This window comes from Schistocerca serialis, chromosome 6 (assembly GCF_023864345.2).
Source record: "Schistocerca serialis cubense isolate TAMUIC-IGC-003099 chromosome 6, iqSchSeri2.2, whole genome shotgun sequence".
In the NCBI taxonomy this organism is placed as follows: domain Eukaryota; kingdom Metazoa; phylum Arthropoda; class Insecta; order Orthoptera; family Acrididae; genus Schistocerca; species Schistocerca serialis.
In genome coordinates this window covers 217,815,421-217,840,828 of record NC_064643.1, presented here as the reverse complement: position 1 = coordinate 217,840,828, position 25,408 = coordinate 217,815,421, and the positions used below count along the sequence as shown (strand labels likewise).

The 25,408-nt window shown below is 41.2% G+C and overlaps 1 protein-coding gene across 4 annotated transcripts in view; it reads left to right on the top strand.

Annotated features, from left to right (window-relative positions):
* The window catches only part of LOC126483742 (pre-mRNA-splicing factor syf1 homolog), a 553,324-nt gene that overhangs the window by 472,507 nt on the left and 55,409 nt on the right, over window positions 1-25,408 (top strand). For all 4 annotated transcript variants that reach the window (XM_050106878.1, XM_050106881.1, XM_050106880.1 and 1 more), the window contains 4 exons: window positions 3,843-4,040; window positions 4,127-4,311; window positions 10,846-10,960; window positions 14,462-14,609. In XM_050106878.1, coding sequence (XP_049962835.1) covers window positions 3,843-4,040; window positions 4,127-4,311; window positions 10,846-10,960; window positions 14,462-14,609 — 646 coding nt within the window. The remainder of the gene's footprint in view (window positions 1-3,842; window positions 4,041-4,126; window positions 4,312-10,845; window positions 10,961-14,461; window positions 14,610-25,408) is intronic.

Below are 25,408 nucleotides of genomic sequence, written 5' to 3'. Positions count from 1 at the left end.
TGGAGAGCTGCATCAGACCAGTATTTGGACTGAATACCACAACAACAACAACGTATTTCGGTTTTTCAGGAAAGCTTTTCATGGTAATGCAAGTCTTCATTTTATAGTCTCTTTACTTCTGCCATCTTCTTATGACATCGCATATGGAGGACTGGTGTGATGAACTTTTCATAATATGATCAGTTTATGACAGACAGATACATATATTGACCTCCAAGTAGCTTTTTGTAGTGACTTCACTTACATGCTTCATAACTCTCTGACCAAGCAAGGTGGCACAGTGGTCAACATTTGCATTCAGGAGGAAGGTGGTTCAAATGCACCTCCAGCCATTCAGTTTTACGTTTTCCATGATTTTACTAAGCTACTTCAGGCAAATATCAGACTGGTTACTTTGGATGATTTCCTTCCCCATCCTTAAAAAAAACAACCCGAGCTTGTGCTCCATCTCAAATAATCTTGTTGTCAACAGGATGTTAAACCCTAATCCTCCTTCCTTTATAACTCTTGTCAGTTTGTCTGACAGGCATATGTACCTTGTCATCAGCGTATCTATTAGTAACATCTTCTTTACCTACATACATGTAAAGTGAGCTAATACAATTTGTCTTCTGTCTTTATACTTACATAGTTGCATATCAGTGATCATGGACCCTGTGGAATACACACTGACCTTACAGTGTTCCTCCATACACAGTGATTTTGTGCACTTTAGATCCAGTTCGTGTGGACACACAGCTGCTGAAGTTCCTTCTCCAGTTCATCCTCCTGTGACTTCTGTGGTCTTCCAGTTGGATGAGTACCATCAGGTTTTGCCACAACCACAGCTTTGGTCTGGAAAGTATGTGACTTCCCAGCAATGTATATGGACAGGCCTTCTGCTTCTTTTCTTCTTCTTCTTTTTTCCCCATTAGGTCGCGCAGTTCTTGGTTCTTTGTACAGCTCTCTTCACACATTAGCCCAAAGATCTTTCTCATGATTTTGTATTAAAAAATCGGCACGCTCTCTTCATTTTTTGGTAGTGACTAAGGTTTCTGTCCCATCATTAACAATATGTTGATTAATTCCTTGTTTTAATTTATTATGTCTGTTGAACCTGTACCAAGGAATTTAAAATTTTCTCCTTCAGTTTCTGCTATCTCTTCATCTTACTCTGTTATGGCTGCAGTGTCGTCTGCATATCCCCATAACTGTGTTCTTCCATTTAGCTTCACCTCTTTCCCTGCTCTCTTTATTTCCTGAATTACTTTCTCCAGGATCAAATTAAAAAGCAATAGTGAAATGACATCACCTTGTCACCTACTTAACAGAGACATATCTCAGTGCTCGCTATAATTCCTGTTGCTGTTCTTTTTATGCAATGGGCTAATGGTATCCAGCTTTCAGTCTTTTGGGTTCACATCCTTTCTCCACAAGTCACTTATGAGATTGTATATCTATTCCTCAAATGTTTCACCTCCTGCCTTCAGCATCTCTTGGCACCTTATCATTCTTCAGTTTCTTAATGGCTCTTTCTAAGTCCTGCTGAATCACTACAATTTCTTCTTCCTCTACACCCCCTGCAATTCTTCCTTCTGGGAAGACATTCTCAGGATTTTCAGCATTCAGCAAGTCCTTTCTCAAATTGTCATTGAAATATCCCAAAATGGCCTTAATATTTCTGATACCATTGCTTTACACGGTTCTTCCCAGTTCTTCATAAAACTCGCTTTTCGCCCCATAGTACCATTTGTCAGTGCATTTGCATTAACAAGTGTTAATCTACTTATACTTCCCTTGTGGTGACATATGATATCAATTTGCTATCTGCACCGAACCCTTTACTTTCCTTACCAAACGGTCACTCACTACAAATCCTGTTCCATGCTCATGCCTCTTTGTAGCCTTCATAAAAAGTTAGTGATTTATTCCCATGTAAAATCCCTTCCCCACACCATGCAGTTTCTCGTAATGCAGTGACATCAACATTTTATCCTCCAACTCAGAAACTACAGTTTTGACAGCTCCTGGTCTGCATAGACTTCTAACATTCCATGTGCTGACTTGTAAATCTATGCATCTAATCTTTTTCATCTTATAGCGTTCTATTCCATTCTGAGGCATACTTGCAAGGTTTTTGGTAATGACAAATATCCCCAAGCTGCATTATAGGTGCTGTGCAGGGTTAGACCAGTTGTGGGTCTGTCAGTTTTCTACTCCTGAGCTGGCAGGATTTTTCATTAGTGTTTTCTCCTCTAGGATTATTGGTTTCACCACACCTCAAGGGCTCAACTGCCTCATGCTCCGTGTATGCTATTTTATTTTCTCACTGTATTCAATAAGTGAATGAACAGTCACATGGATGTCTGGAGATGGAGTTACATAACTCTGAATTGATAACTAATTGTACCCAAAAACAACAAAATTAAAGACAGCTAATTAGGACATGTCAAACATACACTATTAATACACACACCCAAATGCATGAGAATTCCATGTGGTGAAATACATTAAAAAACACATGCATGCCATTCAACTCATCTTCCAGAGCCATTTCTGTCTCTGACAGAAATAGATTATTTTTTTTTTTTTGGGGGGGGGGGGGGGGAGGGGGGATTATAGATCTTTAAGAGGTCAATTGCATTCCTTCACTTTTATAAATGGGAGTTACTATCACGTGTGTCAGTTTCTCAGGAAATGCACCTTAACCCTTTAACAAGCTATGAAGACTACGCCAAAGGAATGCTACCAACTCTGCTCAATATTTTAGTTCTTTACTTGAAAAGTTACTGCTTTTTATCAACCTAATGATTTTTGTGGTCTCTCCAACAGGTGTCTGGTGGTATAGAATGTGTATTGACTGTCAAAGTAAATCTAACTGACCTGCTTATGACAGTTCTTTGTCATTGTATTATGGTTTTAAGAAAACGACATGGATTTGCTGACTACTCTGTTCAGAGGCTCGATTTGAACCCCATCCCCCATCAAGTATCTTTGGGGTAATTTAGAGCATTGATTGTGTATCCGATCAGTTTGCTCTAAAGTCCATCAATAACTGTTCTTCATGTTTTTAGATTGTAACAATAAAAGGAGGTCCTACATGTTGCCAGTTATGTGGTTGGTGTCTTAAATAGCAGTGCAGCAGTGAATGCATTTTACCGCTGGTAATCACTCCATTTCTTATTCCATTAACATGTGGTTCAAAAGAAAGCAACAGACTGTATGGCCTCTGTGAGCACTCTAACCTCCACTTTCTTCTCCTTGGGGCCCTTGTTCAAAGTTTTCAATTTTGGTAACAGAACAGTTTACATGGTGTATTAAACAGTGTTTTATCAACCTTATTCAGCAGCATTTCATGAAGACAATGTCATTTTTCATATAGTAAATAATTGTGAACATCTTCATGAATCTTCCATATTACCTAAACCAACCAGTTACAACCCTAGGGTCTTTTTGTGAACACCTTCACCGTTTTTGTGTATATCATCTTGATGAAAATACTATAAAAGAGAGCAGTACTTAAGAATGTTTTACAAAAGTCGTGTACATGATATTCGTGGAATATTTGGCACTCTTTGAATTCTTCCATCAAGCTAAAGTAGTTATTTCATCCTCCGTACTACTGATTTTGTGTAGCTGTTTCCGTATTGCTTTGTTATGCTAAAGATGGATATTTAGATTATGATAGAGGTCAGATATTTATGACAAATCCTGCAATTGGCTATTATGGAAATATTTCTCTTGTTTATTTATATTAACTTGAATTAATCCACATCTAAGATGAGGTAGACCATTTTGACCAATATGTGCTGTATTTGCAGCATTACTTCACTGTGAAAATTGTGTTCCTTCTTGTTGTATAGATGCCTCGAATATGGCTAGATTATTGCCAGTTCCTGATGGATCAATGTCGCATAACAAGGACACGACAGCTGTTTGACAGGGCATTGCGTGCATTGCCAATTACACAGCACCATCGTGTTTGGCCGTTGTACTTGAAATTCTTGAAGAAATATGACATACATGAAACAGCTGTGAGAGTCTTTAGAAGGTATTTAAAGGTAATCTTTTATGAGCTTGCAATATAAGCATCAAAATGTCAGCTGTAGGGGACTGTAGATACTAAAGTTTTATTTTGTGTTTATAGTTATGTCCAGAAGATACTGAAGATTATATAGAATATCTTACATCAATTGAAAGACTAGATGAGGCAGCTGTGAAGTTAGCTTACATAGTTAATAAAGAAGATTTTGTTTCAAAACATGGAAAATCCAATCATCAACTTTGGAATGAACTTTGTGAATTGATATCTAAAAATCCTGACAAAGTGAGGTAAGTTACAATACATACTTGAACTATTTAATCCTTTCTAAAAACGTTAAACTTATTATTTAACCTTCCAGCCATGGACAGCATGGGTGTGTTCATTCAGCAATTTTTGGACAGTTTCACAGGGCCTACAATTATCCCGTCAGACATAATTTCTGTTCTGTTTGAACAACGGAAGTTGCGATTTTCTAGTCGAATACTTCTCTGTTGCTCTGGAATACCATAGGCTGCAGTTTTCCCACCAAATCTTTTTCTGTTGGTCTGGAATATCAGAGGTTGCTATTTCCTGGTGAAAACAGTGGGAATGTTGTTTATCATGTTCTCCAATTACACTCACATTCTTATACATATACCTCCTCATGGCAGCAGTTTTGCAACCATATTTCTGAGTTTGTATGTGGAACCTTGCCTTAAGATATAAAACACTCAGAAAATTTATCACTAAGTTTATCTTGCTTTTATAGTGTTGAATGTGGTTCTCATGTTTCCTACATTATTTATATTGCATGTCAGTGAAAAGGTAAGCTTTTGGTTTTCTTGTTATTGTACCCTTAATACTATTGTAATTATCAGATAAAAATGCCACGCGATTCTGTATGGAAAAATCGGAAAATCACCCACAGTTAGAGGGTTAAGTAGTGTTACAGTTCTCATCTTTGACTTATTATTTTCTCTATACTCCTTTCACAGATTTGACGATAAAATAATTATATCTAGAACTTTCCCATTATTTTATCTTTTAACTTTACAAAAGTCAACAGAGTATGGTAAGATAATTTAGAATCATCGTTGAATGAAATTATAACAATGAAAACAATCAATCTTTGACAAAATAAGTTTATTGTTTAGATAAAAAAGTCTACTCAACAAGTGCCAGCAGAACACACACATACAAGATTGTAATGAGGCAAACTTTTGGAGCCAGTGGCTCCTTCTTCAGGCAGAAGGGTTGAGGGGGAAGGAAGAGGGGTGAAGGAAAACGGCTAGACACATCTAGAAAAAGGGGTAGATTTCAGGAAAGTCACCCAGAACTGCGGGTCAGGTGAGACTTACTAGACAGGATGAGAAGGAAAGACTGATTGTTGGGCACTACATCAGACAAGCTTTGAAAACCTGAGAGCTTAAAAGTGGAAGACAGGGTAGTTTGCAAGACAGAGATTACTGCTTAAACATCGTGCATGACTTAATAAAAGTGAAAAGCTAAGTGCATTGTACGTAACAGAGGAGGGGGGGTGGGGGGGGGGGGGGGGGCAGCGAAAAATAGACAGGTGAGAAAATGAAAGATTTAGAAAACTGAAAAGGAGTGCAGAAAGGAGTAGTTACCATGAAGAAATGCTGAAATGGAAAAAATTAAGGACATGTTGTAACGCAAGTTCCCACCTGCGGAGTTCTGAGAAACTGGTATCTGTGGGAAGAATACATATGGTGTGTGTGGTGAAACAGTCACTGAGGCCACGATTGTCATGTTGTAGAGCATGCTGTGCAACAGGATAGTGCGTGTTGCCAGTGTACACCGTCTGCCGATGTCCATTCATCCTAATTGATAATTTGGTGGTAGTCATGCCAATGTAAAATGCCAAACAGTGTATACAAAACAGTCGGTATATTACGTGTGTCATTTCATAGGTGGCTCTCCCTTTGATAGTGTGTGTTTTGCCAGTTACAGGACTGGTATGGGTGGTGGTAGGAGGGTACACAGGGCAAATCTTGCAGCGGGGATGGTCACAGAGTAGGAGCCACAGAGTATGGAGATGGGTGCAGAAGGAGCATAGGGTCTGACAAGAATATTGCAGAGATTGGGAGGACGATGAGAAGTTATTCTTGGTGTGGTAGGCAAAATCTCAGACAGATTGGATCTCATTTCAGGGCATGATGTTCGGAAGTCATGGTCTTGTCGAAGTAGCTGATTAATGCATTCCAGACTAAGATAATATGGAGTGACCAGTGATGTGCTCCGAATCTTTTATAATCTTTTATGTGTGTGTTCTGCTGCCACTTGGTGAGTAAATTTTTTTTTATCTATCCAATTACTTTATTTTGCCAAAATTTACTGTTTTCGTTGTTATGTTAGTCTATGTGACCATCATTCCTTCATATGTAACGCTCTTGTCAGTCTTTGTTGTCATATGTCTTGTTCAAACTGTCATCTGTTTTCTGTCTTATGTGCTACTCTGTTCTTTTTTTTTTCTTTATCACCAAGATTAATCAACACCTTACCCCCTACATCTTTTCTAGTACAGATTTCCATGTATGTAGATAAGTCCATTTTTATTTGCTTATAACAATTTCATTGTTATTTACGTAGTTGTATATGACAGTGTATGATTTACTACACTGCCTGGCCTTCTCCGAATCGTCTTTCGCTGATTTATTCGCAAATGTGATAGCTATTTTCTTTTCCACCCTCCACTTAACTTGTTTATACGTAATCCTTTCACATTTTTGTGTGTTTCTTTTTCGCCAAACCACTCCGATTGACTTTTTCTGCCATCTCCTACATTAGTTTAATTGCCAAGCTAAGTAGTTTATATTTTCTCCAGTGAATTTCTCTTTCTGTTTACACAGATCTTAAAATTTTGTCTCTTTTCACTGACTTCTCCCCCACCCCCTCCCACCTCCCGTATCACAGAGTCCACTTTTCTGGTGAGAAATTCTCACCCACTCATTATCTCTTGTTAACCATTATCTGTTCTCATGATTTTTGTATGGATTTTTCTGATTTTTTTCTGAATTTTTTCCTTGCTTTTCTTCCATTTTTCTACCTTTTATCCATCCTCTGCTTATCTTTTTGCCACTCCCACGATTGCTAACTCTCCAAACTGTCCTCTCTTGCCATAATGAATCCCATCACATATTACACATTCGTTCTTTTTGAAAACATGCTTTTGCATTTCCAAAACTAAGGTCCCACATATTGTTTCTTGAAACCTGCTTGTCCCTTGGAGTTACTCCAAAAAGCCTAACTTGAAAGTTCCTGTTTCTGGATATAATCTTACTCTACACCAGGCTCTTTTGCATTTTCAAATACAGCAATCTCTTGCTCTTACCTGTCCAATCTCTGCCCTTTATGCATCATCAACTAATATCCACTCCACCATACTTCTCTCCTTCTACAAAATCCTGCAGTTATCTGCCCCTCGCGTTTCCTTGGATGGTTTCATCCCCAAAGCCAACTTCAAACTGCAACAACATGCCAGATTTCACTTCAAAAAGCTATCCCACCTTCTCCTAAACGAGCTGAACAGTGTTGTTTCCCTTCATGTCCCTCTGTAGCTCCCCAAGCAGCCACACCATCAAACACCACTACTCTCCTACAAACTGAGCTTGGCCAACATCCTTAACATTTCACAGCCTCCCCCACTGCCTCCCAGACCAAGAGTAGCTCATAACCATAAGAACTGCCACAACAGTACAGTGCCCTCAACTTCTCGTCTAAAGCACTCTCTCCTGCTGAATTATCTGTATTATCCAAGGGACTCACTTTCAGCCCTAAACCTGCATTTGATTATGCTTCTTTGGTGAAGGACCTGCTTTCCTTCACACGTAACGTCAACTAGAAATATCACTTTGCAACCAAGTCCCAAAACCTTTCCAACAGCAAACCTGACATTGAACTGTGCCTTGAACAGTTCCAACCAGGATCCCGACTTGATACATCACCGCTACCTCAAAATCATCCCTTGCAGGCCTTCCAAGAATTCCTCACATCCAGCATTGCTTCAGAACCCTTCCTCAGGTCCCTACAACATGACCCTAACCTATCCTCTGCATAACTTTAGGCTCTATGTTCCCTAAAAGCTGATGACTCCATCATTATCCTCCCAGCAAACGATCTACCACTGCAGTACTTGACCAAAAGGAGTATGTTGGCGAAGGTCTACGTCAGCTGTCTGACACCTCTACATACAGTATCTGCAATCAAGATCCCATCCCTCCACAAAACAGCTTCAGAGAACACCATTGGTGATACGATACAGTATTAGTGTGGTCTGGAATGTGTTAATCAGCTACTTTGCCAAGGCCATGACTTCCTAAAATCATGCCCTGAAATGAGATCCAATCTGTCTGAGATTTTGCCCACCACACCAAGAATAACTTCTCATTGCCCTCCCAATCTCCGCAATATTCTTGTCAGACCCTATGCTCCTTCTGCACCCATCTCCATACTCTATGGCTCCTACCCTGTGACCATCCCCACTGCAAGAGTTGCCCTATGTACCCTCCTACCACCAACTATAGCAGTCCTGTAACTGGCAAAACACACACTATCAACGGAGAGTCACATATGAAATGACACATGTAATGTACCAACTGTTTTGTATACACTGTTCAGCCTTTTACATTGGCATGACTACCACCAAATTATCAATTAGGGTGAATGGACATCGGCAGAAGGTGTATACTGGCAATACGCAATATCTTGTTGCACAGCATGCTCTACAACATGACAATCATGACCTCAGTGCCTGTTTCACCACACACACCATATAGGGTTCTTCCCCCGGACACCAGTTTCTCAGAACTCTGTAGGTGGGAACTAGCGTTACAACATGTCCTTGGTTCTCGCCACTCATCTGGTCTTAATTTACATAAATTTTTTCCACCTCAGTATTTCTTCACAGTAACTACTCTTTTTCTTAACTCCATTTTAGTTTTTTGCATCTTTCATTTTCTCACCTGTCTATTTTTTGCCCCCCCCCCTCCCTCCCTCCTCTGTTACATACAATGCACTTAGCTTTCCACTCTTATTAACTTGCACATGATATTTAAGCAGTAATCTCTGTCTTGCATATTACCCTGTCTTTCACTTTTAAGCTCTCAGGTTCTCAATGCTTGTCTGGTTTAGTGCCTAACAATCAGTCTTTCCTTCTCATCTGGTCCATTAAGTCTCCCCTGACCTGCGGTTCTGGGTGACTTTCCTGAAGTCTACCCCTTTTCCTAGACATCTCCAGTCCTTTTCCTTCACCCCTCTTCCTTCCCCTTCAACCCTTCTGCCTGAAGAAGGAGCCACTAGCTCCAAAAATTTGCCTAATTACAATCTTTTATGTGTGTGTTCTGCTGTCACTTGTTGAGTAGATATTTTTTATCTATCCAATTACCTTATTGCAGGAAATTAGATAGTTTTTAGCTTGATGTCCATAATTGTCTTTCTTCATTGAAGACCATCTTTTAACACACTGATTCTAAACATTCAGCACTGTTGTAAATCATGTTACACTATTTTCTCGTGCAATTTTACATACAGTAAACACCATTTTAATTCAAAATTGCAAGAATTTTTTTTTTAAATTGGCTCTGCTACAGAAAAGTTACACTTTCCTTTATTTCATGCCAACATTGTACTTACGTCAAGTTTAGCTGCGAAATACTTGAAAACCGTTTTAGAAACTGATTACATAAAGGATTTACTAGACCAGTTTTATGTACTGTCTTCCTAATTTTATTCTTTTACCACTATTGTGCTTACTAAACACTGTTCTGTGACTTTAAATTATTACTTTAGCATCTTTAGTTATGCATCCACAAACTAAAGAAATAGGACATCTACTAGAATGAACATAAATGTTTTGCATTTGGGCTCATAGGCACTATTTAGGTTATTTGTATAGCCCACATTCTTTAGGTACTTGATGGATGACTTTTGTCATTTTGTTCTTCATCTTCAAAATGGACAATTGTGTAACCTATAGTGAAGATTATTGGTATAAGTTTGTCCAGTAATTTTTCCTTTTCATGAAACAGTCACGAAATAAGTCATAGAATCATACGGCAGATGATAGCATAGAAGAAGTAGATTATTTCTGAATGGTTGATTTCTTCTAAATGGAAAATACTTGGCTGGATTTTCAAATAAGATAGCAAAAACTCAAGCCTTAGTTTCCAAGTCTGAAATTTCACAATTCTTTAACTATGCTGCAAATTCATTGTTCTTGGAGAAGAAAGAGCAGTAGGGAAGAATAACGAAGTTCTCTTATGATTACATCCTTTTACTTAATAACTAATTGCTTCATAAGTAGTTCCTCTTTTGTCTCAATAGCTCACTCAATTGAATGCTACAAATTCCTTGTTGCCCTCAACGGGATTTTATTCTGTTGTCTTTGTATATGTGAAAGATACTAAGTCACACTTTAGTTCAGATTCTGTGTTAAATTGAAACTCATCCTGTCCATGCATTCTTGTTATTATTGGTTGAACAAATTCTTTCCCTGTTGGAGTAAGGTAAAACTTCCAATAGATTAACAATTCTGTTTAAAACCAGAGTTCGGTGTGACTTTCTGTGCCCACCTGTACATTAATTTATTAGGATGATGTAAACTATCTTTAAAAGTCTGTAAGCTGGGGATAAAACAGTTGTTTCCCATATTTCTGTGAGTTTCTGCCATTCTTTGTTGCTTCTGTTTCATCCATTAGTAAATAGAAACTCCTCTTCTGGCTCAACAATATGAGTTCTTTACAATTTGTTTTGTGAGATGAAATTTAGGTTCATTGATTGAAAAGAAACAAATCCCTTTCTGTGATTAACTTTTAAATTTGCAGGTCACTGAATGTGGATGCCATTATCCGAGGAGGATTGCGGAGATATACAGACCAGTTGGGACATTTATGGAATTCCTTAGCTGATTACTATGTTCGCAGTGGTCTATTTGAAAGGGTAAGAATTTAAATATTAGGTAACAAAATGCAAGAAAAAGTTGGAACTATAGGAATTGAAAATTCTAAAATAATATACACTATGTGATCAAAAGTATCCGGACAACCCCAAAAACATATGTTTTTCATGTTAGGTGCACTGTGCTACCACTCCATATCAGCGACCTCAGTAGTCATTAGACATCATGGGAGAACAGAATGGAGCACTCCACGGAACTTACAGACTTTGAGCATGGTCAGATGATTGGGTGTCACTTGTCTCATACATCTGTACACGAGATTTCCACACTCCTAAACATCCCTAGATCCACTGTTTCTGATATGATAGTGAAGTGGAAACGAGAAGGGACGTGTACATCACAAAAGCATACAGGCCAACTTCGTCTGTTGACTGACACAGACTGCCGACAGTTGAAGAGAGTCACAATGTGTAAAAGGTAGACATCTATCGAGACCACCACACGGGAATCAGGATCTACTGCAAATACTATGACTGTTAGGCAGGAGATGAAAAAACTTGGATTTCATGGTCGAGCGGCTGCTCATAAGTCACACATCTTGCTGGTAAATGCCAAATGACACCTCGTTTGGTGTAAGGTGCGTAAACATTGAATGATTGAACAGTGGAGAAACGTGTAGTGTGACGAATCACGATACACAATGTGGTGATTCGGTGACGGTGTGGGTATGGCGAATGCCTGGTGAACGTTGTCAGCCAGCGTTTTTAGTGTCTTGTTTTTCATGGAGGGGACTTGCACCCCTTTTTGTTTTGCATGGCACTATCACAGCACAGGCCTACATTGATGTTTTAAGTACCTTCTTGCTTCCCACTGTTGAAGAGCAATTCGGGGATGGCGATTGCATCTTTCAACACGATCGAACACCTGTTCATAATGCACTGCCTGTGGTGGAGGGGTTACATGACAATAACATTCCTTTAATGGACTGGCCTGCACAGAGTCCTGACCTGAATCCTATAGAACACCTTTGGTATGTTTTGGAATGCCGACTTCATGCCAGGCCTCATCGGCCGACATCGATACCTCTCCTCAGTGCAGCACTTCGTGAATAATGGGCTGCCATTCCCCAAGAAAGCTTCGAGCACCTGATTGAACATATGCCTGTGAGAGTGGAAGCTGTCATCAAGGCTAAGAGAGGGCCAACACCATATTGACTTCCAGCATTACCGTTGGTGGTCGCCATGAACTTGTAAGTCATTTTCAGCCATGTGTCCAGATACTTTTGAGCACATAGTGTATTGTTGCAAAATCTAACACCTTCAGTTATTTCTCCCATGTGTGTTTTTGAAGAAAGTTGAACCACTTGGAACATAGCTGAGAGAAGAGAAAAAAAGACACTATTATGTTTTAAAAATCTGTTGTGTAACTCCATCTTTGAAACTGAGGATGAATATTTTCAGCGTGTATCCAATCATATTTTTTGTGTGATTATTGATTGCATGGTTTGAAATTTTGCTTATCCATGTATCAGTGTCAGATTTCCCTTTTTATCTATCCTACCTTGCTTTGTACATAAAGGAATGTGATAACTTTGTGAAACTTACTGCTGTAGGATGCAACTACTGTGATTTGATATCATATTGCTAACTTATATGAGTTACCAGCTCTCAAGAATATTGGGACATGTAGTGTTTCTACTGTGAGCTGTCTGGATTTTGAGTGACGGGAATGCATTACATGTAAACATATATTCAGAGATATGTTGCTGGTTCTGTATTATTGGGAAAAAAAAAAAAACAGCCGATGAATTTAATTTTGAGTAATTTACTGTTTTTGTGCTGTAGTTTGGAAACATGGTGACAGGGAGAGGTACCCAGGGATGGGAGTGACTTCTTGAAACAATCTATATGATGATTTAGTTTAAGACCCAAGCAAACACACCTTGCAGCCATTCACCCTGGTGGGTCTTCATTTGCAAGTTATTGATGAAAAATTTTGGAATTTCATGTGATGCTGTATAACTGTTAAAATTAAAACAATTCACAGACTGACTGCATAGCATAATGGTTGAGGTACTGACATCACATGCAGAAGGTTCTCAGTTCAAATCTTGTCAGGTGCTCTTAGATTTTTTATTTTTAAATCTTTATCAAAATGACTTTGATCATTATTTTTATTCAGTTAATTGGTTTAAATGTAACATTTTTCTATTCATTTGTCACATCATGTTAGTCATTGTATGAAATACATCATTGCTCTCATTTCTCTTCCTATCAGTCTTTTTCCTCTTGGAATCCCTGTTCATGTAATTTTGATTATTGTTATGTATATACTTTGATTTAATTGCTTCATTTTGTCATCTGACATTTTAATCCATGTTATTGCAGACATCATTTCTACTTCTCATTTCACATGAATTTCATTTTACTTACTATCCCTGTTTCATTTAAATTATCATCCATATTATTTTGCCCATAGTGCAGTAAGAATGTACGTTTTAAATGTTTGTATGACAGTTATCATCCAAAAAGATGTACATCTTGTAATGAACAATACATTCTTGAGACCATTGCACAGTCAGTATAAATAGATTATTTAATCTTTGGTTTTTTAGTTACAGATTGGCACTTACAAATGTTTAAACATTATGATAGACAAATAAAAAGTAATTAGATTTACATGCACAAATATTCAAAGTGAAAAAAGAATGGTAGGAAGAGAAAATAAGAGCAATTGAAGAAGATAAAACATTGAGTAAACTGATGTGAGAAAGGAATGCAAATAAAAAAATTCCTTTAAGACAATTAACTGAATAAAAATAATGATCAAAGTCATTTTGATAAAGATTTAAAATTTAAAAAAATTGACTGTACCAGGCAAGATTTGAACCAACAATCTTTTGCATGTAACGTCAGTACCTTAACCATTACGCTAAGCAACCAATCTGTAAATTGTTACCAGTATTAAAGCTATATAGTATCACATGAATTTCCAAAATTTTTTCATTGTTAATCACAAATGAGGACCTACCAGTGTGAATGGGTTGCAGGGTGTGATTTCTTGGATCTTAACCTACATCAGTGTATAGATTGTTTCAAAAAGTTGATCCCACCACTAGGAACATCTGCTTGTGAGCATGGTTGCACAGTTGTAAGACATTGGATTCATATTGGAGAAAGTGTCAGTTCAAATCCTCATCCAACTGTCCAGATTTAGATTTTCTGTGATTTCCCTAAATCACATAATGCAAAAGTGGTGGTCCCTTTGAAAAGGGCATGTCTTTTTTTTTTTTACTGCATGCTCTTTCTCTAATGGCTTTGTAATTGACAGTATGTTAATCCTAATTTTCCCTCCTTTGTTGGGAAAAAGTACAAACACAATACTCGCTTGAATTGTTTTACAAATTTTAGTGACCAGTGATTAAAAGTTATGTGTTTGGCTGTCTGTAATTTTGAAGTTATAAATGTTTGTGGTGTTTAATTTTAGACATTGTTCATTATCTTCGGATTAAGATGTGTAAGACAAATTTTGCATAATTGCAGGCCCGTGACATTTATGAAGAAGCCATTCAAACTGTAACAACTGTAAGGGATTTCACACAAGTATTTGATGCATATGCACAGTTCGAGGAATTGAGTCTTAGTAAGAGAATGGAAGAGGCAGCTAGTAATCTAAATCCTACAGAAGAAGGTAAGCTTGCCACAGTAGAAGTGTTATTTTTACGTCTCATTGGAGAGTGATGCACTACTGTCACCTGGCAGCACCTATTACTCAGACTTGTTAAAATTCAGAACATTCTGAGATCTTGTTGTAGTAATATTCTGCATTTACACATGAACTTTGTGTTACCAAATAAAAGTTCTTGAAACATAAGTTTCTAGCAGTACAAGAAACAATATAACAAACAACAAACTTTTAAATCACCTGGGACCTATGTACTGGAAAGTGTCAACATTCTGCATTTGGTGATGATTTAATCTGCACATGAGTTCAGGCTGAAATGCACAGAGGAGCTCAACTTCTGTGAAGTACACACGTAAGAAAGGCTGTGGTACAGTTTCATGCATTTAAGGAGTTAAATTGTGGGATACGAAGCCTGCTTCACAGTGTCTAGAGCTGAACTGCCTATTACATTAAATTTATTATCAAACAACAATATGAAGAGGATAGAGTGCTACTCACCACATAGAGGAGGTGTTGAGTCTCAGACAGACACAATGAAAAGACTGCTAAACTTTTAGCTTTCAGACTTAAAAGTCTTGCTTCTTGGCAGCCAGAGTAAATGGTCATGTATATGTGTGTGTGTGTGTGTGTGTGTGTGTGTTTTGTCTAATTCAGAGGAAAATCTTTTTGGCTGAAAGCTTACTTGTTTAGCGGTCTTTTTGTAGTGCCTATTTGCAACTCAGCATTTACACAATGTGGTGAGTATCAATGTATCCTTTTATAATATTGTTGTTATTCCAGCCTGGACTTTTCATTGGTTGAGTTCGCCAAACAGTAACTTTCTCACATAAACAGTTACCAGTTCTGATGTCATCACACTTTTTGTTAGGCCTTCCTGTGTGAATCACATGGATTATCACAAAATATATTTAGCAAGTCAGAGAACATATATACAGCCCTAGTAAATCGAATCTACAAGATGAGGGAGTGAAACTAATAAGTTGCCACTCACCATATAGCAAAGATGCTGAATCACAGATTGGCACAACAAAAAGCCTGTCACAAATAAAGCTTTCAGCCCGTAAGGCATTCGTCAAAAATAGACAACAGCTACACACACACACACACACACACACACACACACACACACACACATATACATGTTCACGCAAACGCAACTCACACACACGACTGCAGTCTCAGGCAATTGAGCTGACACAGCGAGCAGCAGCACCAGTGCATGATGGACTGGCGACTGGGCGGGGTAAGGAGGAGGCTGGGGTGGGGAGGGGGAGGGATAATAGAGTAAGGGTGATGGACAGTGCAGTGCTACTGCGGAGCACGCAGGGATATGGTGGAGGGAGGGTAGGACAGCTATGTGCAGTGGGAGGTTAAATGGAGGGCAGGGGAGCGATGGGGAGGTAGCGGAAAACGAGAGAAGTAAGAGACTGGGTGCAATGGTGCAATGAGGACTGCGTAGTGCTGGAATGGGAACAGGGGAGGGGCTGGACGGGTGAGGACAATGACTAACAAAGGTACTTTTGTACTCTTCTATTCTTTCCCCTCCATGCCCCAGCCTCCTTCTTACCCCCACCCAGTCACCACTCCCATCATGCACTTGTATCCCTCCCCCTCCCTACCCCAGCATCCTTCTTACCCCCACCCAGTTGCCACTCCCATCATGCAATGGTGCAGCTGCTCGCAGTGTGGCCTCAGTTGCGTGAGACTGCAGTCATTTGTGTGATTTGGTTTCTCTCTCTCTCTCTCTCTCTCTCTCTCTCTGTATGTGTGTGTGTGTGTGTGTGTGTGTGTGTGTGTGTGTGTGTGAACTATTTTTGATGAAGGCCTTACTGGTCAAAAGCTTTATCTGTGACAGTCTTTGTGTTGTGCCTCAGCATCCCCACTATATGGTGAGTGACAACTTTCCTTTTCATAATATTGTTGCATTCCATCCTGGATTTTCCATTGTCAGATGAGGGAGTGAGAAAGACAGAAACAGAAACATAGATATGATGAAGATCAACCGAGATGAAGGAGAAAGAAAACAGTGGGGAAGAGGAACAAAACCAAAGCAACGGAAATAAAACCATAGAAACAGCAATTTATATCAAAGGAGGAGGAAGAAATGTTGTGATATAAAACATTTATTTGTGTAACAAATTCAAAAAACAATACTGTTAGCTCCACAGTGAAATGTGCTGAGTCTAGGCACTGCTAGGTTGGAGTAAAAATAATAAACACAAGGCAATCAAAACTAGATATGTCTCTAGTCCCTGTCCATTCACTGAGTGTTGAATAATATCTGATTTGAATCATGTCATTAAATATTACTCAAATTACTTTAATCAGCACCTTCTTAAAACTGAAATCCATCTGGCCTCTCTGACTATGAACTGCACCTCATTGGTCTCAGGTCTGTAGTTCGGTATGCTCATATCTCCTGTGCAAGGGGGCAAACTCTCTTGGTTAGCTCACTGCTTGATACGGAAGTTGATACAGCAATCCTCCACCCTATGTTTGAAACTTGGTGGTTGGTTCTTTGGGAATAAAGTGGGTGAAAGCATCTCATCTACTTATGGCATCAGCTACATGCATGCTGAAGTGAGTCAGAGACCTTCTGGCATGGTAACCACAGCAGTGGGCATGACTGAAGCTGCTGGTCTGGTACAGACTGTTACACCAGGACTCCTCTCAACTCCCATGACTACAGCTGGTGTTAGTGACATTTATGAACACATTCCTGGGTTGTTAGAAGGTACACCTGTCACCCCCTCTCATGTACATGTACATCCATACTCCGCAAGCCACCTGACGGAGTGTGGTGGAGGGTACCTTAGGTACCTCTATCGGTTCTCCCTTCTATTCCAGTCTCGTATTGTTCGTGGAAAGAAGGATTGTCGGTATGCTTCTGTGTGGGCTCTAATCTCTCTGATTTTATCCTCATGGTCTCTTCGCGAGATATACGTAGGAGGGAGCAATATACTGCTTGACTCTTCGGTGAAGGTATGTTCTCTAAACTTTAACAAAAGCCTGTACCGAGCTACTGAGCGTCTCTCCTGCAGAGTCTTCCACTGGAGTTTATCTATCATGTCCGTAACGTTTTCGCGATTACTAAATGATCCTGTAACGAAGCACGCTGCTCTCCGTTGGATCTTCTCTATCTCTTCTATCAACCCTATCTGGTACGGATCCCACACTGCCGAGCAGTATTCAAGCAGTGGGCGAACAAGCGTATTGTAACCTACTTCCATTGTTTTCGGATTGTGTTTCCTTAGGATTCTTCCAATGAATCTCAGTCTGGCATCTGGTTTACCAATGATCAACTTTATATGATCATTCCATTTTAAATCACTCCTAATGCGTACTTCCAGATAATTTATGGAATTAACTGCTTCCAGTTGCTGACCTGCTATTTTGTAGCTAAATGATAAGGGCTCTATCTTTCTATGTATTCGCAGCACATTACACTTGTCTACATTGAGATTCAATTGCCATTCCCTGCACCATGCGTCAATTCGCTGCAGTTCCTCCTGGATTTCAGTACAATTTTCCATTGTTACAACCTCTCGATACACCACAGCATCATCTGCAAAAAGCCTCAGTGAACTTCCGATGTCATCCACAAGGTCATTTATGTATATTGTGAATAGCAACAGTCCTATGACACTCCCCTGGGGCACACCTGAAATCACTCTTACTCCGGAAGACTTCTCTCCATTGAGAATGACATGCTGCGTTCTGTTATCTAGGAACTCTTCAATCCAATCACACAATTGATCTGATAGTCCATATGCTCTTACCTTGTTCATTAAACTACTGTGGGGAACTGTATCGAACGCCTTGCGGAAGTCAAGAAACACGGCATCTACCTGGGAACCTGTGTGTGTGGCCCTCTGAGTCTCGTGGACGAATAGAGCGAGCTGGGTTTCACACGACCGTCTTTTTCGAAAACCATGCTGATTCCTACAGAGTAGATTTCTAGTCTGCAGAAAAGTCATTATACTCGAACATAATACGTGTTCCAAAATCCTACAACTGATCGACGTTAGAGATATAGGTCTATAGTTCTGCACATCTGTTCAATGTCCCTTCTTGAAAACGGGGATGACCTGTGCCCTTTACCAATCCTTTGGAACGCTATGCTCTTCTAGAGACCTACGGTACACCACTGCAAGAAGGGGGGCAAGTTCCTTTGCGTACTCTGTGTAAAATCGAACTGGTATCCCATCAGGTCCAGCGGCCTTTCCTCTTTTGAGCGATTTTAATGGTTTCTCTATCCCTCTGTCGTCTGTTTTGATATCTACCATTTTGTCATCTGTGCGACAATCTAGAGAAGGAACTACAGTGCAGTCTTCGTCTGTGAAACAGTTTTGGAAAAAGACATTTAGTATTTTGGCCTTAAGTCTGTCTTCCTCTGTTTCCATACCATTTTAGTCACAGAGTGTCTGGACATTTTGTTTTGATCCACCTACCGCTTTGACGTAAGACCAAAATTTCTTAGGATTTTCTGCCAAGTCAGTACATAGAACTTTACTTTCGAATTCATTGAACGCCTCTCGCATAGCCCTCCTCACACTACATTTCGCTTCGCGTAAGTCTGCAAGGCTTTGGCTATGCTTATGTTTGCTGTGAAGTTCCCTTTGCTTCCGCAGCAGTTTTCTAACTCGGTTGTTGTACCACAGTGGCTCTTTTCCATCTCTTACGATCTTGCTTGGCACATACTCATCTAACGCGTATTGTACGATGGTTTTGAACTTTGTCCACTGATCCTCAACACTATCTGTACTTGAGCCATCAGGTACTCTGTAATCTGCCTTTTGTCACTTTTGCTAAACAGAAAAATCTTCCTACCTTTTTTAATATTTATATTTACGGCTAAAATCATCGATGCAGTAACCGCTTTATGATAGCTGATTCCCTGTTCTGCATTAACTGTTTCAAATAGTTCGGGTCTGTTTGTCACCAGAAGGTCTAATATGTTATCGCCACGAGTCGGTTCTCTGTTTAACTGCTAAAGGTAGTTTTCAGATAATGCACTTAAAAAACTTTCACTGGATTCTTTGTCCCTGCCACCCATTATGAACGTTTGAGTCTCCCAGTCTATATCCGATAAATTAAACTCTCCACCCAGAACTATAACATGGTGGGGAAATCTACTCGAAATATTTTCCAAATTATTATTTCCAGCCACAACAGCTGCTGAGCCAGGGGGCCTATAGAGACATCCAATTACCGTGTCTGAGCCTGCTTTAACCGTTACCTTCACCCAAATTATTTCACATTTCGAATCTCCCTCAATTTCCTTCGATACTATTGCACTTCTTATCGCTATAAACATGCCTCCCCCTTCATTGTCAAGTCTGTCTCTGCGGTATACATTCCAATCTGAGTTTAGAATTTCATTAGTGTTTACGTCTGGTTTCAGCCAACTTTCTGTCCCTAGTACTATATGGGCATTGCGACCGTTTATTAATGAGAGCAGTTCTGGGACCTTTCTATAGATGCTCCTGCAGTTTACTATGAGCACATTAATATTGTTGTTCCCTGTTGCATTTTGCCTACTCCTACCTTGCCGCGTCTCAGGAGGCGTCTTGTCGGGCCTAGAGAGGGAATTCTCTAACTTAAAAAACCCACATGTGCATTCCACACGTACTCCGCTACCCTTGTAGCCGCTTCCGGCTGACCTATTCAGGGGGACCCTACATTTCTCCACCCGATAGTGGAGGTCGAGAAATTTGCACCCCAGATCTCCGCAGAATCGTCTGAGCCTCTGGTTTAAGCCTTCTACTCGGCTCCAAACCAGAGGACCGCGATCGGTTCTGGGAACGATACTACAAATAGTTAGCTCAGATTCCACTCCGCCTGTACGAACTGAGGATGACCTCTGAACCCAGACGACAGAAGTCATTGGTGCCGACATGAGCAACAATTTGCAGTCGGGTGCACCCAGTGCTCTCTATCGCTGCCGTCAGGGCCTCCTCCACATCTTGGATGAGACCCCCCGGCAAGCAGACAGAGTGAACACTGGCCTTCTTCCCCGACCTTTCCGCTATTTCCCTAAGGGGCTCCATCACCTGCGTAACGTTGGAGCTCCCAATAACTAATAAACCCCTCCTCCCGTGTGCCTGCTCGGACCCTGCTGAAGGAGCGGCCACATGTCCACTCACAGGCAGAGCAGGCGATGCCACACGGCCAGCCTCCACATTGACCCTCCGCCTCGTGCGCCGCGAACACTGCTGAACCCGCCACTTCCCTTGGGGAGAGGGTGGCCCAACCGTGCCCGGTACCCGCAAAGATGTCTCGACAGCAGGGACAGTGGGTGAAGCATGTAACACTTGGGGTGTACCATGCGACGCACCAGACTCCCCACTGCCGCTACACTCTGAGGCAGCAGCCTGAATACGGCTGACCACGGCCATCAACACGTTCAGCAGTTCGCAAACAGTGGCCAGCTCCTCCTGCGTCCGTACACAGCAGTCACACATCCTATCCATCCTAAGAAATCAATTTATTGTAGAGAGTTAATCAACTTTTAACTAGACTGCTAATTCACTAAAGGCGGCTGTTTGTTGACTAAACTGCGGTTGCTAGACACTTCTTGTAGAAAACAATGAAAATAGCGCTACCTGTCTCTGGACTGTATTGAAAACAAACACTAGCACTACTGGCACTATGGCTGACTAAAGGGACTCTCTCTGACTGTATTCAAAACAAACATGAAATCTATGGAACACCATTACTAGCACTCGACAATTAAAGCTTCCTAAAAGCAAAAACACGCGGAAGAAGAAGTGACAAGTAAGAAAAATACAGTTAATACTTAAATTAACGTAGCTCGCTGCACAGCAGACATGAAGCAGACGGCAGTTACGACCATGTTACAATCCAACCTCTCTGTTGTCCAGAAGTCCATGCCCAGATGCAGATGGTGAATTGGTTGTGATATCACTGGTGTTCGCACATTGGTGGCTTCAGGGACCTGAGCGGTGTCCTTGTTTGGACATCTGGATACTTTTGGCCAAGCTGCAGCCAGCAATGAGTGTTAATTGTCTCTTGCTTAGAAACAGAGTTAGTACAGAATCAGGTTAATGGACACAATAGTCCCGTTCATTTGGGCCATAAAAGTCTAAACTATTGTGTTGGATTTACTGTTTGGCTAAGGGTGAGACATATTTGTTAATAGATGCTGAATGTCTTGGTGTTCAGAAAATCAGGCAGATTTCAATGAAATAAATGGACAGTCATTTTCATCACAGTTCTTCAGTAGCATCAACTTGCACCAACATAGAAATTGGGCCTGTGCTATAATGGATGACATCTTGTACATGTATAGAAATTCACTTTGACAGCCCACATTGCATTCATGGAGGTTCCGACCAAGTGAATTTACAATTGTTTTGACAGTTCCATTCGGCGAGGTCAGGAAGTGAGCTGCTTGCTGAGATGCACACTGCTAGCTGGAGCACATCAGGTGTGCAACATCATTATGAGCCAGTTGCCAGTAAACATGCCAGTATGCCATCACCGTTATTCATGTATCTCCCCACTAATCACTATGGAACGATGGAAACACTATGGGGCATACATTTGGAGGCACATATAAGTGTATCACATCATTCTAAGAACTTATTAGGAGACTGGCCATGCAAGACAATTGGTGTAGATTGCTGTTCCAAGATTACACTGCTTGGAAATGGTGTTAATTGTATCAGGTGATATGGTCCAATTAAAGCAACAAAAGGGGTGAAGACTGCATGCTGAGCGAATGCGGCTTTTCTCACCACATGAAAAATATGTTGTCCATAGCTGGAAACAATAATATGAAGAGTGTTTGCAGAAAACCTCTGGTACAGAAAGGTTAACGTTTTGATGGTATTTTCTGTAAAGTATCCCTTTGGTCAAAATCTACCAAGGAGAAAGATGAAGAAGTGTAGCTGTATCGAGCCTGATGTATTGATACTTGCTGAGTCAGTTGTGTAGGGAGGACCTCAATTTACACTGCTGGTTGGCTGGCCCGTGAGACATAGGCACTGAGTTAACTGATTGCTTAGTTTCCTTAAATCTTCTATCAAAGCGGAAACTGCCATTAATAGCTTCAAGCTGACATTCCACCTTGGAAACTGTTGTATCCAGGAAGTGCGTAACAACAAAGGCTGGAAGCATGTGTAGAAAAACAATTTTAATCTCTCAGTTGAAGTTCAAACATGATCCGAAACGCTGTCCACCGTGCTGCGGTCATTGATGATACTGCATTACTTCCAACCCAAAATGCTGCACCATGGTGGTGTAGTGTTCATAGACGATGGCAACGGGGGGAAGGTCTGGGTGGAGGCAGGGTGATGCAGGCAGGCCAGGTGTGGATTCTGCAAGCCAACTCTCCAGGGAACTCTGAGGAAGCCCTGCAAGCGGCATTTGCCAGTTGCCGATCCAACTGAGGGGGCTTCCGCTGTGACAGGGTAGTCCAGGTCCATAGGCGTCTCTGGAGACAAGCATGAGGATGAAGGCTGCAGTGAAGGAGGCAGGGGATTTGAAGGCAGGGCTGGTGACTGGACTGGCTGTGGTACCACTGGCAGCAATGGCAGGAGTGGAGCCCAAAATGGAGATGGTGCATACCCCCAAAGCGGTGATGGGGACAACGATGGACAGATCTGAAGACCTGCAGGGAGTGCCGGGTCAGTGGGATGACATTCTTTTTTGGGAACCGCTAGGAGATATGGTGCCTGCTCTGTAATGAAGAAGTCAGGAGTAGTGTGGGGCAAGCTGATTTTGATGCCTGTGCTGATGGTGCCCCGTTCCATCCTCAATGACATATGTAGTGCTACCTACAGAGTGGATGACAATCCCAGATGCCCGTGAATGACCCCTGTGAAAAACCCGAAAGTACACCTTGTCATTGGTCCTGAATTTAGGGAGGGGGAGGGGGGTCATGGGAGCGTGGAGGGTGAATGAGATGCGGTGCAATTTGGTGGGGTCTGCAGTGGAGAAGTTCAGCAGGAGACTTATCTTCTTGACGCTTGGTATGTTGTTAGGAGAGGAACAGGAGCAGAGCAGTTTCCTTGGAGTGAGACGGCCGTACTTTTGGGCCGAGAATGTTTGCACGAACCTTTCTGCTTCCTTATTGGACTGTGGTGAAAATGGTGCTGAGTGGATGTGAGTGATGCCGTTAGCCTTGCAAAAGGATGCAAATTCAGTGGAGGTGAATTGTGAGCTGTTATCCAATACAAGGGGGTAGGCAACCCTTCTTGGCAGAAAATAGTCACCAAGGCCCGGATTGTGCTGCCTGACGTGGTGGAACTCAGAGGGGCAACAAAAGGAAATTTGGAAAAGACATCCACTATGTTAAGCCACCATGAACCCCCAAATGGTCCAGCAAAAATTTATGTGAATTCATTGCCAGGGGCCAGTCGAAAAACTGATCAAGAGGAGCAGTCAAGTTCTCAGCACAATTCCTGCAACTCATGATCATGCGTTCAATGTCTTTGTCCTTACCAAACTATGTACAGTGCTTCCTGGTCAACTGCTTTGTACAGATGATACCCTAGTGACCCTTGTGAAGCAAGCTCAACATGTGCTGCTATAGAAATGCCGTGATTAGCACATTGATCTGCTCATTTGGTGTGTGTAAAAGGACAACCCCCTGTTGGACAGAAAATGCATCATGCTGGGAAAATGAACAGTAGGAATGGCCACCTCAGTCTCCGGCCAGCCAGACTGGATAAACCGGCAGAGGAGCCAGAGAGTAGCATCTTGTCCCGTGGCTGCTGCCAGTTGACGGTTGTCAATTGAGAACAAAGCCACTGTGCTTTCCTCAATGTGGTCAAGGTGAAAACACGCTTCCTCCGAAGAATCACATTCCGTATTTGGATGTAGGGGAGATGGGACACGGTACCCTCATTGACGTTGTGGGCAGTGGGGCGATAGAGAATGTCGTAATTATAGTTCGCCAGGATAAGTGCCCAACTTTGAAGTTTTTTTCACCATCCAGATGGGTACAGGCGCTGTGGAACAAACTTGTAAGGGGCTTGTGATCTGTCAGCAGACAATTTCTGTCCATAACACTGATGAAATTTGGAAATGCAGTAGATGATTGCCAAGGCCACCTCCTCCACCAGCTGACTGTAGTTGACTTGAGTTATGTTAAGCAGTTTTGATGCAAACACAATTGGGCAGTCCATTGTGCTGGCTTTGTGGGAGAGCACTGCCCATATGCCGTAAGTAAGAGGAGGCATCCACCGCAAGCACCACTGGTTTACCTGGATCAAAGTGAACAAGAACCCTGTCGCTAAGCAAAACTGTTTTTAAAGTGTGGAAAGCGTTCTCCTGCTCAAAAGACCAGATGAAAGAAAAATTTTTCCACCAGAGGGCATGCAAGGCTGCTGTGATCCGAGTGGCATTATGTATGCAGTGGAAATGATATGAGATCTTGTCGAAAACAGCCTTAAGCTCAGAGAGATTTGTCAGGAAGGGAGCTCCTGAATAGCCTCCATGAGTTTGTCAGAAGGTCAAACAAACACCCTCTGAGGCAATGATGTGACTGATATATTTGATTTGAGTACAGAAAAACTCTCATTTCTCCCAATTGCACCTGAAACCAGGATAAGGAAGGGCCTAGAATAGGCACTCCAGGTTCCTAAGATGCTCCTCTGGAGTCCTGCTGGTAATGACAATGTCATCCACATAATTGGCGCAAGAGGGTACTTTCGATGTCAGTTATTTCAGAAATCGTTGGAAGATGGTGAGGGCAGAAGCACTGCCGAAAGGGAGACACTGGTATTGGAGCAGGCCGATGTGAATGGTGACAATGAGGAAAGACGTTTTCTCATTGT